The sequence below is a fragment of the Phycodurus eques genome, chromosome 21 (assembly GCF_024500275.1).
Source record: "Phycodurus eques isolate BA_2022a chromosome 21, UOR_Pequ_1.1, whole genome shotgun sequence".
Lineage (NCBI taxonomy): Eukaryota > Metazoa > Chordata > Actinopteri > Syngnathiformes > Syngnathidae > Phycodurus > Phycodurus eques.
In genome coordinates, this window is record NC_084545.1 from 4,930,558 (window position 1) to 4,946,747 (window position 16,190).

The following is a 16,190-nucleotide window of genomic DNA, read 5'->3' on the forward strand; positions in this document are numbered from 1 at the left end:
AATGTGTTGGGGTTTATATTAGTTTATCCTCTTCTTTCTAATTAGAATGATAATTGTTTAAAATGTATGAAAAAGTATCTAAAGTAATGTTCAAATGTGGCTTTGTATCGTTTTCTCACCCCGTGTCATTGAGCTCACAGCAACCTCTAGTGGTCAATTTCTGAAAAATACTACAATTAGCATCATAATAAAACAACTACTTTTGTTTCATATTATTGTTACGAAACACATTGTTTTATTTCTATTTGTTTACAGGAAAATTCTTTTATAAATCACACGTCATTTGTGTGCATGTTTTCCTTTTATTGTGCAACCGCTGACAAAATGCATCAATATCAAAATGATACATGTATGATGTTTGAGTTCATTTATTTGAATTTGACCACCTGGTTATTTTAAAACGGTAACCATGTACGTGACAGCGTTTCAAACACTATAGTGTTTGATGTTATCAAATCAAATCAAATCCAAAATGCAGTTGCGTTTCGGAGAGATGTTGAATGATGTCCGTGACGTCCCCTTCCACAGTAGCGTGTCAGCAAAGTGCACGTGGATGAGAATTGAGGCAAATTGTTCCGAGGCACAGCAGTCCAAGCGATGCATTTCCCAGTTGGGAGCACTTAAAGGCGGGTGGGTGGGAGTTGAGCGTCGGGTGGTTCCGCGTCGTGGGACGCGCGTGCGAGCGTCACGGAAGGCCGCCATCCGGTGGCCCCCACTGTGGGAACGCTATAAATCCACGTCGCGCGCGAGTCCCTCAAGTCGCTTGTCTTCATCGTCATCTTGCCGATCCAAAGGAATTAACGCACGTCTTCTTTCTTCGTACTTTGGCGACCACGATGAGCTTTCTGCTCACTTGTCTGCTTTGTGGATTGTACGCGCTCATTGCCAAAGGTGAGTCGATCGGTCGCCTCGCTGACAATTAATTACGCACGGCTTTTTTTTTTTTTTTTTTTTTGGTGGGGTTGTGGATTTCACGCACGTATTTCCAAGAGGAATTCACGAAAGATTCAGAGTCACTTAGTGATCCTTTTCGGGGCTTTCGTGAAGCGTTTGATGTTGGTTAAAATGTGCATAGTTGTGTCATACTGCAAATTTGATGGAATAGAAAATACAAAATTATTGTATTTTCCTCATGCAAATAATACATTTTTTTTTAAAAAAAAACAGTACAATACTGTTCACCGTGTTATAAAAATCATTGTAATGATCTGGTAGCAGTTTTAACAAATATCTATATTTTACAGCTACAAAAATATATTTATAACAATATATCTGAATTTTTAGCTTAGTATGTTTAAAATGTATATAAGATATATTAAATGTAAAAATATATGTATTCTAGTTTCGCATGGATTTCTGTGATTGCACAGTACTATTAGGTGCGATTTTAGCAACGAGTTGTATATTTTTAACTTATTCGAAATAAATGCTACGCAGTTATATTTTTGACATTTGTTCTTGTCATCTTGTGGTGCTATTTCTACCCCGCTTCATTCCTTTGCTTTTTATACATTGTAATATAAATATCTGTGTATATCAAAATGTATGATATTGACTTCAAATTCCCTATTTTACAGTTGGGACTTTCCTCTTTTTTTATATATATTAGAGTTTTTATGTTGTTTTGCATTTTTAAACGTATTGTAAAAATTCCAATATTTTATTCTGTTATTTTCTTTTCAGATCTGTTGTATTTGTATTCAGACTTAATCTATGTTTAAATATATTTGTTCATATATGTTTTATATATATATATACAATTTTCAATAAATACTTTTTTCAAAAATAATGAATATTATATTGACTTGAAATTCGTTAGTAGTCAGGGCTGGAACTTAGATTATTTATTTTCGTCACTAATCGAAAGAGTGCAATACAAAGCCTTGCAAATTTCCCCCTCTTTTTTGTGTGTACTAACTCATTTATTGGCCATTTATATGTATAAAGACATATGTTTCGTTTTTTCCCTTGAACAATGTATTATTATTATTTTCTTTCTGTATTACATTCACTTTGAAACGATTTTCCGCAGCCGAAAAAATGCGAAAACCCTCCATGTTATAAATGTCACGAAAAGGACAAGTTTGTCTTTTGAATTGACTTGTCGTCATTCGTGAGAAAACAAATGTCCGTGTGTGTGTGTGTGTGTGTGTGTGTGTGTGCGTGTGAAAACAAATTGTCACCCGACGTCAAGCTGAAGGAAACGCTATCGGAAGTGTGAGTAAGGCTACTTGCTGTGAATGAGGCATCCGTGGGGAGCCATTGTGGGGACAATGAATGCATGCTGCCGTCCATCTCATTGAACAGTCGTGTGTTTAAAAAAAAAAAAAAAATGTTTTCATACCACCTGTCAGCTTTTATTTGAGTGGGACGCGTCAATAAATGCTCCTGGCTGAAAGTGCGCATGTGCAACCCGCAGGTGCAGACGAGGAGGCCAGAGGCAAACACAGCGTGCCCGTGCTGGAGGGGACGCGCGGACAGCTGGTCCTGGAGCCCAACCAGACCCTGGAGCTCAGCTGCAGGTCGCTTTGAAAAACAAACAAGACAGCTTCGCTCCAAGTGCCTTTAGCTCAAGGATAACAAACAACGCGAAACGTCCCAGACGGGCTAAGGGAACTAATCTTGTTGTTGTAACCCTTTAAAGCAACCGATATTTGAACACAAACAGTGCGGCGACACATTGTGTACATACAGATGATATAATAAGAGTCACAGACATACATTCTTTATCCTCGGCGAAGAGCGACTACTATTACTGCAGCCACGTGGCCGTGGTGCACACACCGGGAGCAGCGCAATGTCCATGGAAGTGAAGCAAAACAATGCGGAAAACGCTGTTTAGTTCTTTACATTGTATTGAAATATGTCTTTACTCTATGGCTTTATCAATATTACAGCGTGCATTTTGTTCTAATTGAAAAACAAAGAAAACCAAACTTTTTTTGAGGGGGCGACTGGGACAGGACGACGGCCATTCCGTTCATATCTCGGGTCACTGTTGTACATGAAAATAAAATAACTACCAAAATAATGATGCAATTCAAATGTATTTCAAGTGTAATAAAAACGATACCTAAATAAATGCTTACAAACCAACCAACCATTAAATACTCAAACATTGAATACAGAGGATGAAGAATATATGCCTTTCATTGTCTTTCTACACGTGCTGCTTCATCGTTTGTGTTCAAATATCTGTTGCTTCAGCCGCGTCTATGCTAGTTCCTTTAGCCCATCTATGTGGTTTTCCATTGTGTTTAGCATTAAGCTCGTGGCTAGTCCTAAATGTTCAATTTTACAGTAAATATTACATGAAGCAATATAAGAAACCCCTGAAATATTACGAACTAGAAATATGACAATACAAGTTGTTACAAGCATAAAGTAGAAATATTAGGAGAAAAAAAGTTGAAAAATGTTGCAATAGAATGAGATTAAATGTTAATATATGTTACGAAAAACGGAAAGATTACGAGAGAATGTTGAAACGTACGTACTTCAATATTTCTGGTAAAGGTTTGAAATGTTACGAGAGTTCAAGTTGAACTCAAAAAAAAAATATCTGAATGTTTTCATTATGAGCCTGCCGTTGAAATATTACAAAATATTGTGTTATAAATAAAATTCAAATATAGTATTTGATTCAAATTTTCCTAGTGTTCCATTTTTTTCATGTAAAATTGCAACTTTTTAGAAGATTGAATTTTTATTCCTGTGCTTTCCCCCCTCCTACTCTTACATAGATTTTCTCGTATTATTTCTTGGAATATTGCAATTTTCCTCCAAATATTACAATGTTCTTCTGGCTATATTAAAACTTTATTGTGTCATTTTTTTCTCTCATAGTACTGCAACTTTTTCTTGGAATATTGCCACTTTTTCTTCATGGTATTGCAATTTTTGTGAGACTCAGAATATTACGACCTTCCTTTTATACTGTCAATTAATTTTTGTAAACGTAGTTGGCCCCCGGTGGCGCACTTTCCCCACCTGATCTCCAATTAACAGGTGTTCCTTGTCATCCAGGGGTCGCTGGGAGCTCTCCTGGTCTTTCCCGCCCGACGTCCCTCGCGATCGTGTCCGCGTCGAGGAATCTCGCTGCGGCAAGTCGCAGCGGCTGCACTGCAGTCGCGTGACGCTGCCGGGCGCCGCCCGGCCCAGCCACACGGGCTCGTTCCTCTGCCGCTACCGACACCGAGCGCAGCGGCAGGCGTCGGTTTACGTGTATGTAGCAGGTAAGAAGACACTTCCGTAAAATTACGCAGCTTAAAGGTGACATGCTTGTATTACGAGTACCGATTAAGACCTGACTGATTAATCCAAATATCCCTTTTCGAATTGGTAAAATCGGCCAGTTTTTGCCCATTTTTCTCTGTTGTAAATTTCAACAAATACTAAAGGACTGAGTATTTTAAAACAGTCAAATGTTCTGCCTGTAATTCATACCAAGTTTTGTCAGCCGGTTCATCTGTTATGGCAATTTTATTCTACCCAATATCAGAATCGGCATCGGCCTAAAACAAAAAAAACTATATCGGTCAGACCCTAGTACCGATACCAGGTGTTGGTATCGAGCCAATACGGGCCTTATTACTCGGCAAAGCCGCCGATACCGGCCACTGACTGATACTTAAGGCGAACAAAATCCGAAATCGAGTAACCAGTAGAAACATCGGCAAATCATCGTGTGCGTCAGAAAGAAGAAAAGGTCTTCGTTCGCAATTATCTGTGATTTTGTTCATTCAAATTTTAGGTCTCAAAAGTACTGGTGGTATCGGTACTCGATATCAGTGACGACTCAAGAGCGAATACACGTACTGGTATCGGTCAGAAAAAATATCTTCCGTACCACGCGTATCACCCGTCACGGCAACGAGTGGATGTTCACGAAACGACACCCATCGTCACGCAAAACAACTTTGAACTTTCAAAACGACTCCATTTGACCTGCAACATAACAGCCAGAGCGTTTTAAACAGGATGTGCTAAAAACGGTAGCGCAAAAGATCTCTAAACACTTTCGGCACCTTAGCGCTGCTCTCTATATATTTATATTTATATTTGTTTATAAATAAGTCTTTTTGGGAGTGTAATAGTCCAGCTGTTGAAAGGCTCAAGCATGGGCAGAGTTTCCCATGCAGGGCATCAGCCTTATCTGCCCTGCTCCAGCATCCTGTGCTTGAAGGGAGGAGGCCAGGGGTTGTGAGGTGGGTGGGTTGGGGCCGGGGGCCGGGGGGGTGGGGGGGGGGGGTGTCACTGGCTCTCGGACAAGGTATGAGTCCGTGTGTGTGTGTGTGTGTGTGAGGATAAGATGAAGGCCGCCGCCAAAGCAAAGAGAGGAGGCACAAAGTCTGCAACGGTCGACCCTCCCTCGCCCTTGGAGAGCATCTTTGCCCTCGGGGGCGGGGGGGGGGGCGGCATCTATCGCTCAGGTCTCCACGTCCTTTACGTCCCGAATCAAAGCGGCGGCAGAAGGAAACCCAGCTCGGTGGGCCGGTCCTTGGGGTACTTTTGTTTCAGGGGGGCGTTCAGAGATTAGCTTTCCTTGAATAACAGCCCCGAACACAAGCAAACAATGCGACGCAATGATTGCCTCCGAACAATCTACGTGTTTGTTATGGACGGCGGGCGGTCAGTGGCCATCAATGAGGGGGTCAGTGGATGAGTGCGTGTGTGTTGGGGGGGGGGGGGGGGGGGCAATGACAACACAGCGCTGCAGACTACACAATAGTGGACGCAGCCACCAACAGAGTACAAATAAAGAGTCTAATAGTTCCCCCTTAAAACATTGTCACTTATTCCCATAAAATGATATATTTTTATCATGATATTACACATTTATCAGTGTTTTTCTTCATAGTAGTCTCAAAATATTACAACTTCTTGTAGTTTGATGAATTCTTGCATGTTTACTCATTTCATGCAACCGTGTAAATTTATTGCATAATAATTTATTGCACATCTCCCTCTGGTATACAAATTCAATAATGTTTTTATTTTTGGGGAGTGTTTATGTTATTATTAGTGAAACATTTTAGCCTATTTTTATGATATGGCCACAATGACTGCATATTTACAGATTATTACAGATTATTGTAAAGGTAGAAGGAGATAAAGCAACATTAAAGTGGTTAGAGACACTCCACACCATTACACTAAATGGTAAATGACTAAAGCGAAAGTGGACCTGGCATTTAGCTCTGTGGGACGCCATTAATTAATGTATAGATGTAGTACATGTGCATGCACCGTACTTGCTGGCGTGCGCCATTCGGGTCCCTGATCGCCAGTGTTTGGCTTTCAGACAGTCGGCAGCCATTTGTCGACGATCCAGAGATGAGCCCCGACGTGTTGTACATGAAGGAGAAGCAGCCGCTGGTCATCCCCTGCCGGGTCACCCACCCCAACATCACCAGCGCATTGGTCAAGGTAAGTGCAAAGTCTCAGGAAACCATGCCTGAAAGACCCCAAATGTCTGCCTTTTTGGTTGAGGCAGCCATTTTAGGGGTGCTGCATACTCCAGTTTCATCCCACATTCCAAAAACATAAAGGGTAGGCCAATTGAAGACTCTAAATTGTGTGTGAGTTTGGTGGTTTGTCTATATGTCACCTGCGATTGGTTGGCAACCACTTCAGGGTGTTCCCGACCTCTTGCCCAAAGTCCCAAAGTCCCAAAGTCAGCTGGGATAGGCTCCTGCACACCCACGAGCTTAGCGAGGATAAGCGGTACAGAGAATGGATGGATGTTTTGGGACGATTTTTCGCATTGAAAAATTCAGCCCCTGAAGAAACCTTCTCTTACCAACATGAAAATAGGTGGGCTTGTCTATCATGAGTAGACCCACAAAAATGTCTCAAGAAGCCATGTCCGAAAAGACACAGGAAGTCTGCAAATGTACAGAAAGGAAGTCAAACAGCATTGAAAATGTACAAAATACTCATCAGAGGCGACTTTTTCGTCTTCTTAACAAGCTTTTTCCGATCTTTTTCAAAAAAACAAAAAAAAATATTTTGAACCCGGCTGGAGACAGGACGTTGGGTCTAGAGTGCCCACTGACCCCCCCCACCCCCCCTGGCCCCCAGCCAGCCCCACACATAGTAGCACTCCTGACCGCCAACTTTTTCGCCGTGATGCTGAAAACAGCTGGCAGGAGGAAGCCCAAGTAGCTACCGTTGGCCCCCCAAAGTGTGCGCCATTGTCTCAAAACGGCCGCTTAATACGCTGACCGCCGTGTCGATTGTCGGATGACTAAATCGGGGAGAATTTGTCACACAAGCAAATTACAGGGAAACGTTGGATTTACAATAAATGAATAAACAAAGCTCACGTAATGACGCGTCGCATGAGTGAAGCGCCAAAATAGCCGACGGCCTCACTCCGTTACGGAACCCATTGCTCAATTTCCACTCGATGAGTCACAATTCGCAGACTAACATGAAAGTCGTGATGATGAAAAGAAAGCGGAAGGCTCCGTAAGCCAAAAATGCAAATCAGCAAGTGGGGAAGATTTGAAATAAAGCAATTCTGCTTAAGTTTAAGAGGCGATTGCTCAATTTGGTTAAAAATACTCATACTTTCATATCACACTTAGTATTGGTCAACTGACAAATTCATGACTGCTCGTAGGCGCTAAGGGAATATTTCTAAGAATAATTTCCCCTAACTCGACATGATTTCAGCATCCGGAGGTTTTTCTCTGGTGGTTTCTGCACGACCGGAAATTTTATTATTCACCAATCCCCCCACCCCCAAAAAAATCACATGTATCTTTAGTTGATGGCAATTTTTCATTTGGCACATAAAGAAAAATGCAAAAACTCTTGTATTTCAACATGTTGTTATTTCTTGTTTTATTATGATGTGGCCATTTAGGACATGTCCATGTAATATTTGTTTTTTATTTAAAGTATTAGCGTACACTTTTACAATTTGTATTTACAATTTGTAAACAAAACAAAAAAATCTGATCGTACCTTGCTGTTTAAAAAAAGTGATTTGCTGACATGAATTAATACTTAAAAAACATTATGCAAGAGAAATTGCATGAAAAATCTTTTATTAATACAAATAATTACACTTGTTTTTAAATGTAAAGTCATTGTACGTTTTTTTTTCTTTTTGATTTAATGCAATGTAAAAAAGGAGTGTGATGAAAAAAAAAATATCATAGATTTTATTGTTTTTTATTCAATGCAGTGTCCCAATAAATGTACACCCGCACGACTTGAACATATATTTTTTTTAAAGTTAAAGGTAAACAATGCAGTTTAAAAAAAACTCCATCCACACCAATAAAATGTTTGATGAATTCACGTTATAATAATTCTATCATTTTAATGCAATGTAGGGTAAAAAAAAAAAAAGAAATCTCTGTCCACACCCAAAAAAAAAACTGTATTTGCGCAATGGGTAGCTTGCTGATTAACAGCTGGCGCTATATTACCTCGAACTGCCATTGTAGCCAATCAGCACAACTGACAAAAGTCATTTCCGGAAAACGCACCAAACAGCATTGGAGTCCTACGTGCGGCGTCCAAAGACATTTTGTACAGTACAGAATGTATTTGTCCGTCTACAAAACGATTGTAACCGCAAAGGGAATCGTAATCTAAAAATAGCTCCCGCCCTTCCCTTCATCCACGGACTGTCACAGGCCTCTGGAGTGTTTTTTTCCTGGAAGGCTTTTTTTTTTTTTTTTTTTTTTTTCTTGTTTCGATACAACAATACCCAAGAGCCCGATGCCCCCCACACCCCACCCCGCCCCGCCCGCTTCGCGCTAAGGCTGTGAAAGTGACGCACCCCCCCCCCCCCCCCTTCCCAGCCCCCCAGTCGAAAAACGTCCTCATATCCTGTAGTAACAGGATGTGAGGAGATGGGCCCGGAGTCACGTTTCCCATATCCTGAGTCCTCGGACGTCTCGGCCGCCCTCCTGTGCCCTTCTTACCCACCTTGGCGGGCCACGTTAGGTAAGAGGGGCAAAGAGGGCGCTGGGACCAGAACAAAAGGGTCACCTCGCTCCTACCTGTTCCCCCGAGAGAGGGCGGGAGGCTTTTCGCAAACATTTCCTCACGACGGCCTCCAAGAACACAACAAGGTTACGCAAGGATTTAGGCAAGATGACAAGAAGCGAGACCCCGCCAGCATTCATCGGCATCTGGGTGCAAGTTTTCCTCTCAGGAATTATAGCGTGACCGGAAATTGGAGTCCAAAAATACTACGGGTCATTCTGTGTCCACTTCAAAAATGCATTTGAAGGGCTGGGAAACGCATGCCAAAGTCACAGGGGGGCGCTATAAAGTAAGCCCTGACCCTCAAAGACATTTGAGCCAATCAAAAGACTGGAGAGAGTCCTTTCCGGAATAAGGGGCACGGTAGCTACCAAATGTTTTCTGTATGTAGCGTTTATTTTAGTCTCACCATAAGGGGTCACAGGTGAGCTGGAGCCTATCGCAGCTGACTTTGGGGGCGGGGGCGGGGGCACCCTGGACTGGTTGTCAGCCAATCACAGGGCACATCTGGACCAACAAGCATTCACTCACATTCACACCTGTGGTCAATTTACCAGGCCGTTTGTGGAATGTGGAAGGAAGCTGGAGTTACTTAAGAGTAGAAACAGTTCAATTCATACCAATTGTATTAAGAAAAAAAATATTAACTAAAACGATGCAAATCGGATTAAAATAACAAACAACAACAACAGAAGATTCTAACAAAATAGGCATCGTACATTTTGAATGAACAGTGAAGTTACTCCTGGAAATAAAAAATACAGAAGAAAAACCAAAAAAAGAAAATGAGCAACCAAGACACAAAAATATTTCAGAAAAAAGAAAATGAAATTTTAAAAATATGTTTGTGTTTTATTTAAATTAAATTTCCTCAAAATTCAAAATATGAAACAAATAATCAAATAAAATAGAATATTATCTTGACTGGTGGAAACATTAGTCATGGAAAAGAAAAAAAAATAGCAAAAAGCTTTTAAAAAGACATTTGTAAATTTCCCCCCAATTTCTCGCCCAGTTCCCCAACCACAGCTTGAGTCCCGACCACAGGAACATCATGTGGAGCAGCAGGCGGGGCTTCACCATCCGCACGCCCACCTTCTACTACATCGGCCTCTTCTTCTGCCAGACGCTAGTCGACGGCGTCGCTCACAAGTCGCGCATATACATCGTCCACAGGCCAGGTCCGCCGCATCAACGACAGCACCGATTCCATTGCTTTTATTCTGAAATGTCACTTATATCCTCCTTCCTGTGTCTTGACCCAGTGAATAGCATCTTGGACGTGTATCTGAACAGCAGCGGTCCTGTGCAGGCCTTAAAGGGAGAGAGGCTGGTGCTCAACTGCACCGCCACCGGAGAACTAAACACCAGGGTCAACATCTCGTGGGACTACCCCGGAAAGGTAAAATAATAGACCTCATAGTCATACAAATATTGAATAACTCTGATGGCGTGCCGCACCAGGAGTCGGCATGAAAAAGTCGGTGTGAGTGCCCCTGGAAAGAAAATAGCCCCGGACACCAATTTCACAGATTGACACAAAATTGAGAGGACATGTATAACATAACATGGAGCATGAAAAAGTCTCAAGGACCCGTGCCAGAAATTCAACAGGATGTCGGCCATTTTGATTTGAAAGATCAATTTGGGGGAAATTCTCCCTGAAGTGAGAAAAAAATCAGACACCAACTTCACCGATAACACAAAATTGGGTGGACACGTCTATCATAACAAGAGGCGTGAAACGTTCCTAAGGACCTACAGTGGACACGGAAAGTTTTCAGACCCCTTCAAATTTGCACTCTTTCTTATATTGCAGCCATTTGTGAAAATCATTCAAGTTACTTCTTTTTCCTCATTAAAGTACACACGGCACCCCGTATTGACAGGGAAAAACACGGTATTGTGGAAATGTTTGCTGACTTATTAAAAAGGAAAAACTCAAATATCACACAGCCGTAAGTATTCAGTCCCTTTGCTGTGACACTCATATATTCAACTCGAGTTCTGTCCATTTCTACTGATCATCCTTGAGATGGTTCTACACCTTCCTTGGAGTCCAGCTGTGTTTGATTAGACTGATTGGACTCGATGAGGAAAACCGCACCCCTGTCTATATAAGAGCTTACAGTTGACAGTACATGTCAGAGCAAATGAGAATCATCAGGTCAAAGGAACTGCCTGAAGAGCCCAGAAACAGAATTGTGGCAAGGCACGGATCTGGCCAAGGTTACAAAAAGAATTCTGCTGCACTTAAGGTTCCTAAGAGCACAGTTGGGCTCCATAATCCTGAAATGGAAGACGTTCGGGCCGATCAGAACCCTTCCTAGAGCTGGCCGTCCGCTCAAACTGAGCAATCGGGGGAGAAGAGCCTTGGTGGGAGAGGTAAAGAAGAACCCAAAGATCACTGTGGCTGAGCGCCAGAGATGCAGTCGGGAGATGGAAGAAAGTTCTGGCAAAGTCAACCATCGCTGCGGCCCTCCACCGGTCGGGGCTTTGTGGCAGAGTGGCCCGACGGAAGCCTCTCCTCAGTGCAAGACGCATGAAAGCCCGCATGGAGGAAAAAAAAAACACCTGAAGGACTCAAAGGTGGTGAGAAATAAGATTCTCTGGTCTGATGAGACCAAGATAGGAATTGTTGGCCTTAATTGTAAGTGGCATGTGTGGAGAAAAGTCATCACCTGTCCAATACAGTCTCGACAGTGAAGCATGGCGGTGGCAGCATCGTGCCGTGGGAGTGTTTTTCAGCCGCGGGGACAGGACGACCGGTCGCAATCGAAGGAAAGAGGAATGCGGCCGAGTACGGGGTCACCCTGGACGAAAACCTCCCCCAGAGCGCTCAGAACCTCGGACTGGGCCGAAGGTTCACCTTCGAAAAAGACAATCACCCTAAGCACACGGCTAAAATAACGGAGTGGCTTCAGAACAACTCCGTGACTCTTTTTGAACGGCCCAGCCGGAGCCCTGACTTAAACCCGATTGAGCATCTCTCGAAAGACCTGAAAACTGGCTGCCCACCTCCGTTCACCGTCCGACCTGACAGAACTGGAGAGGATCTGCCAGGAGGAATAGCAGATCCCAAAATCCAGGTGTGAAAAACTTGTTGCATCGTTCCCCAAAAGACTCATGGCTGCATTAGCTCAAAAGGGTGCTTCTACTAAGTACTCAGCAAAGGGTCTGAATACTTATGGCTGTGTGATATTTCAGTTTTTCTTTTTTAATAAATCTGCGAAAAAGAATTGTGTCAATATGGAATGCTGTGTGGACATTAATGTGGGGGGCAAAAATGAACTTCAATGATTTTAGCAAATGGCTGCAATATAAAAAAAGAGTGAAAAATTTAAGGGGGTCTGAATACTTTCCGTACCCACCGTATACCTGAAATGAAACACTAAGTTGGCCATTTTGGTTTAAAGGACCCGTGTTGGGAAAATTTCAGCGCAGGTAGAAAGTGAGAAAAAATGTGCCCTGCGCACTCGTTTCACCAGTCGACACAAAATCTGGTGGACACGTTTATCATGACAGAACGCGCAAAGTCTCAAAGACCCGTGCCACAAATTGAACAAGAAGTCAGTCAATTCCAAAAAGTCGTACAAAGTGGGACGATCGGCCGGAACGTCCGCGAGCGCGTTCCTCGTCGCCGTCCCCCGTTCATGACTTTCGTCTCCGTGCAGACGAGCAACAGCGGCTCCACGTCCAAGCGGCTGCTCAAGCACAGAACGCACATGTTGTTCTACAACATCCTGACCGTCCCCCGGCTGCGGCGCTCCGACCGCGGCCTCTACACGTGTCGCGTCAGCAGCGGGAACAAAACCAAACAGCAGAAGGTCACCGTTACGGTCTACGGTAAGTAAGTCAAGTTGTCGCTTAAGATATTTTACCGTGCCGCAGTCGGACTTTCCTTTTCTTACCTTTCTTTATATGGCGCGTCCTCAGATCGGCCCTTCATCCGATTGAAGCCCAGACGAGGATCGCTAATGGAGGCTCAAGCGGGGCAGAAATCGTATCGGATTTCGCCCAAACTCCGAGCGTTCCCCGCACCCGAAGTCATCTGGTAAGACGTCGACGATGACAAGACAAACAAAATGCTGGAAAGATCGCACTTGTAAAGGTCCCGTGCGGTTGATACCAGGTTGAAGGACGGCACGGCGGCGGCGGAGCAGTGCTCCAGGTACCACACAGACGGCCATTCGCTGGTCATACGCGACGTGGCCGAGGAGGACGCTGGGAAATATACCGTGCGAGTACGCATCCAGGAGCACGGACTCTACCAGAACCTCACGCTAATACTCGTGGTTAACGGTAAGTTGCAAAGGGCCGTTCAGAAAAAAAACTTTCATTCTAATTTTTACGCGTCGCGATAACGTGACCGTGAAGGGATTCGATTTACACCGCGACATGAACATTAGGCCGTATCGCGATATCGTGCGTTTCCTCACCCTCGTATGTGCTTGTGTGTCCCAGTGAGTCCTCAGATAGGCGAGAAAGCGGTTTCGTCGTGGGAGGACGCGGGCGCCGTGCCCCGGGGGAGCCGACAATCTCTGCACTGCACGTCCCACGCCGTCCCCCCGCCGCACGTCCACTGGCTCTGGCACCCCTGTCCGCCGAAAGGCCTGTAAGTACACACGGGAGCACGAGCTTGCGTTTCATTACAGCGGAACCTCCAAAGTCCACTCAAATAGTTGCCGTGTGTTCTGTGGTTATCGTCACACTTCAGCCATATTGTATTGACCAGCCTTTTTGACTTTTAAAGTGACTTTTTTACTTTATTTTTCATTTTTTTTAAACCCTGTTCTGATTGGTTTTTTTTTTGCTGTGACTTTTAAGGCCGATTTTTTTGCAGTGATTTTTTAGGCGGATTTTATTTTTTTTTTTTTTATCCCAAACTGCCTTTTTGACTTTTAAAGTGGATTATTTTTTATGACTATTATGGTGGATTTTTTTGTTTTTTTTTGCAGTGAATTTGAAGGCATTTGTTTTATCTCACACTTGTTTAGTGATATTAAAGGCTGATGTCGATGGGTTTTATTTTTTATTTTTTTTGTTTTTTTTGCAGTGACTTTAACGGAGATTTTTAATTTTTAATCCCGCACTGCCCCTGACGTTTGAGGTGTTTTCTTTTCGTGTGGACATTGCGACATTTAAGGCGGATTTTTTTCATGACGACAGATTATTCTCCTAACGCTGATTGTGTAACATTTAAAGGGGAACTTCTTCTTTTTTTTTTTTTACTCCACACTGTTGAAGTATAATAAAATAAAGATAAAATCCCAGATGAACTTCTGTCCCAGTTTGCAGTCCCCTCAAATCAGCTTCTTGGCTTTTGCAAATTTTTGCTTGACAGTTTTTCATTTACAGTGACTGTGACTTCTGAGACATATTTTTTTTCACTGACTTTGCTACTTCAAAGCGATTATGATTATTTTTCCCCCCACAATTGTACAGCTTTTATGCCATTAGAATTGTGAGGTTCCACTGTAATCATTAACTTCTACGACTGGACCTGTAATACAGTGCAAAATGCCCCACAATAACCTTGAGCTGCATCTCCAGTACATCCGCATTCAGCGCTGTAACGCCACAGTAAAAACAAAAGTGACCTGTCGATTTTCTGTTGTTGTCGTGCGTTAAGTGGTATGTGTGTGTGTGTGTGTGTGTGTGTGTGTCTGTGTGCGCGCGCGATTGTGTAAACGAGACATGTTATGTCTATTTCAGCGTGTGTCCAGACACTGTTTCCTTCTTGTAACCAGAACAGATGCCTTTGGGGTCCTTTCATGTGTGTGAATGTGTCAAAATGTGCACTTTGTAATTGTGTGTGTGTATGTGTGTGTGTGTTTCGTTGCGTGCAACTTTTTCCCCCTCTTACTATCTGTATGTCTTTTCCCCTCCATAATGTTTAATGCAAAGCGTGCATGTGTGTGTGTGTGTGTGTGTGTGTGCGTGGTGCATTCACAGACACACAGCGTATCTGAGACTTGAAAGGAGAGAGAGGAAAAACGCAAACACACGAACGCACACACGCACACGCGCACACACACGTTTGAATGGAGGGCAGTTCCGTGCTCTCAGGCACGATTTGTTGCCTTCCAAATCAAACGTGGATGATTTAATGAATTTCCTGCGCAGGACGCAGGGTGAGAGGCCTGTTTATTATTGTGATTGCACACCACATCCTCTGATGCTTTTTCTTATATCTGACACACACACACACACACACACACTTGGCAAGAACATTGACAGAGTGGTTCTCTGGGGTCAAAGACGTATTGTGTAGCTCGCGAGCGCGCAGCAGAGGTTAAGTGTTACCTGAGAGCAGGGACGCCCATGACATCATCGACGTACTCAAACTTTGACCCCCATCCCCTCCTCGCCTCTGGCGCCATTATTTCCGCGATGTGCGCGAATGCCTCGCAGCGTCCAACGGAGATTTCCAAAAGTGTCTCATTTGTTCCTCACGTGGACTGCAGGCAGTTATTTTTCATGCTATATACAGTGGTTGTGTGCCACTTGGCCAGCAGGGGACAGTATAATACAGACGCGCCAAGAAGAGTTTCACAACTGACTCAGTAAGGCGCTGTAATAATAGTCGTTTTTTTGTAGACGACCAAGAATACGGGCCTGTGAGTATTGTTATATTTTTTGGCTCTATATTTTGCGCCACTGTTTGTGTTCAAACAACCGTTGCTTAAAGAGTTATAACTACCGTGACATCGATGCTCGTTTCGTTAGCCCGTCTTTGGCCCCTTTGCATTGCGTGTTAGCATAAAGCTGACGAGCTCGAAGAGTCGAGGTACCACAGAATACACATGTAGATGTAAAAGATTATAAAAGCTTTATGTTATTATGCTACAAAATATGTAGCAAACTACTATAAGTCCGAAGATCAATATAAAGCTTGACCAGGTCTGCTTGCCAAATAATGAGCCCGCAGTACATAGTTGCATTTCTTCAAGCTTTGTGAAGGTTTCATAACACTGTCGTTACCAAACTAGTTATGAACAAGTTGTAAAGCAGAAACACTTGTATGGCCACTGTAGGGGTTAGTGAGCCCACACTTACCCAAAACTTTATTAATTTATAATTTTATATAAATGTTTTACAACATAATGTTTACAACATTCTTAACCTATTTCTTTAGCAATTATTTATAATGGTACAGTTACAGAAACACTGTCGGGGTC

General features: G+C 43.0%; 1 protein-coding gene across 7 annotated transcripts in view; it reads left to right on the forward strand.

Moving 5' to 3' along the window:
- Positions 1-717: 717 nt before the first annotated feature.
- flt1 (fms related receptor tyrosine kinase 1) overlaps positions 718-16,190 on the forward strand; it is a 31,170-nt gene continuing 15,697 nt past the window's right edge. For all 7 annotated transcript variants that reach the window (XR_009767353.1, XR_009767354.1, XM_061665982.1 and 4 more), the window contains exons 1-10: positions 718-891; positions 2,420-2,522; positions 4,027-4,235; positions 6,305-6,429; positions 10,025-10,190; positions 10,275-10,411; positions 12,684-12,855; positions 12,946-13,063; positions 13,142-13,311; positions 13,474-13,624. Coding sequence is in view for 5 of the 7 variants with exons in the window: in XM_061665982.1 (XP_061521966.1) it covers positions 837-891; positions 2,420-2,522; positions 4,027-4,235; positions 6,305-6,429; positions 10,025-10,190; positions 10,275-10,411; positions 12,684-12,855; positions 12,946-13,063; positions 13,142-13,311; positions 13,474-13,624 (1,406 nt within the window). In the remaining 2 variants the exon portion in view is untranslated. The remainder of the gene's footprint in view (positions 892-2,419; positions 2,523-4,026; positions 4,236-6,304; positions 6,430-10,024; positions 10,191-10,274; positions 10,412-12,683; positions 12,856-12,945; positions 13,064-13,141; positions 13,312-13,473; positions 13,625-16,190) is intronic.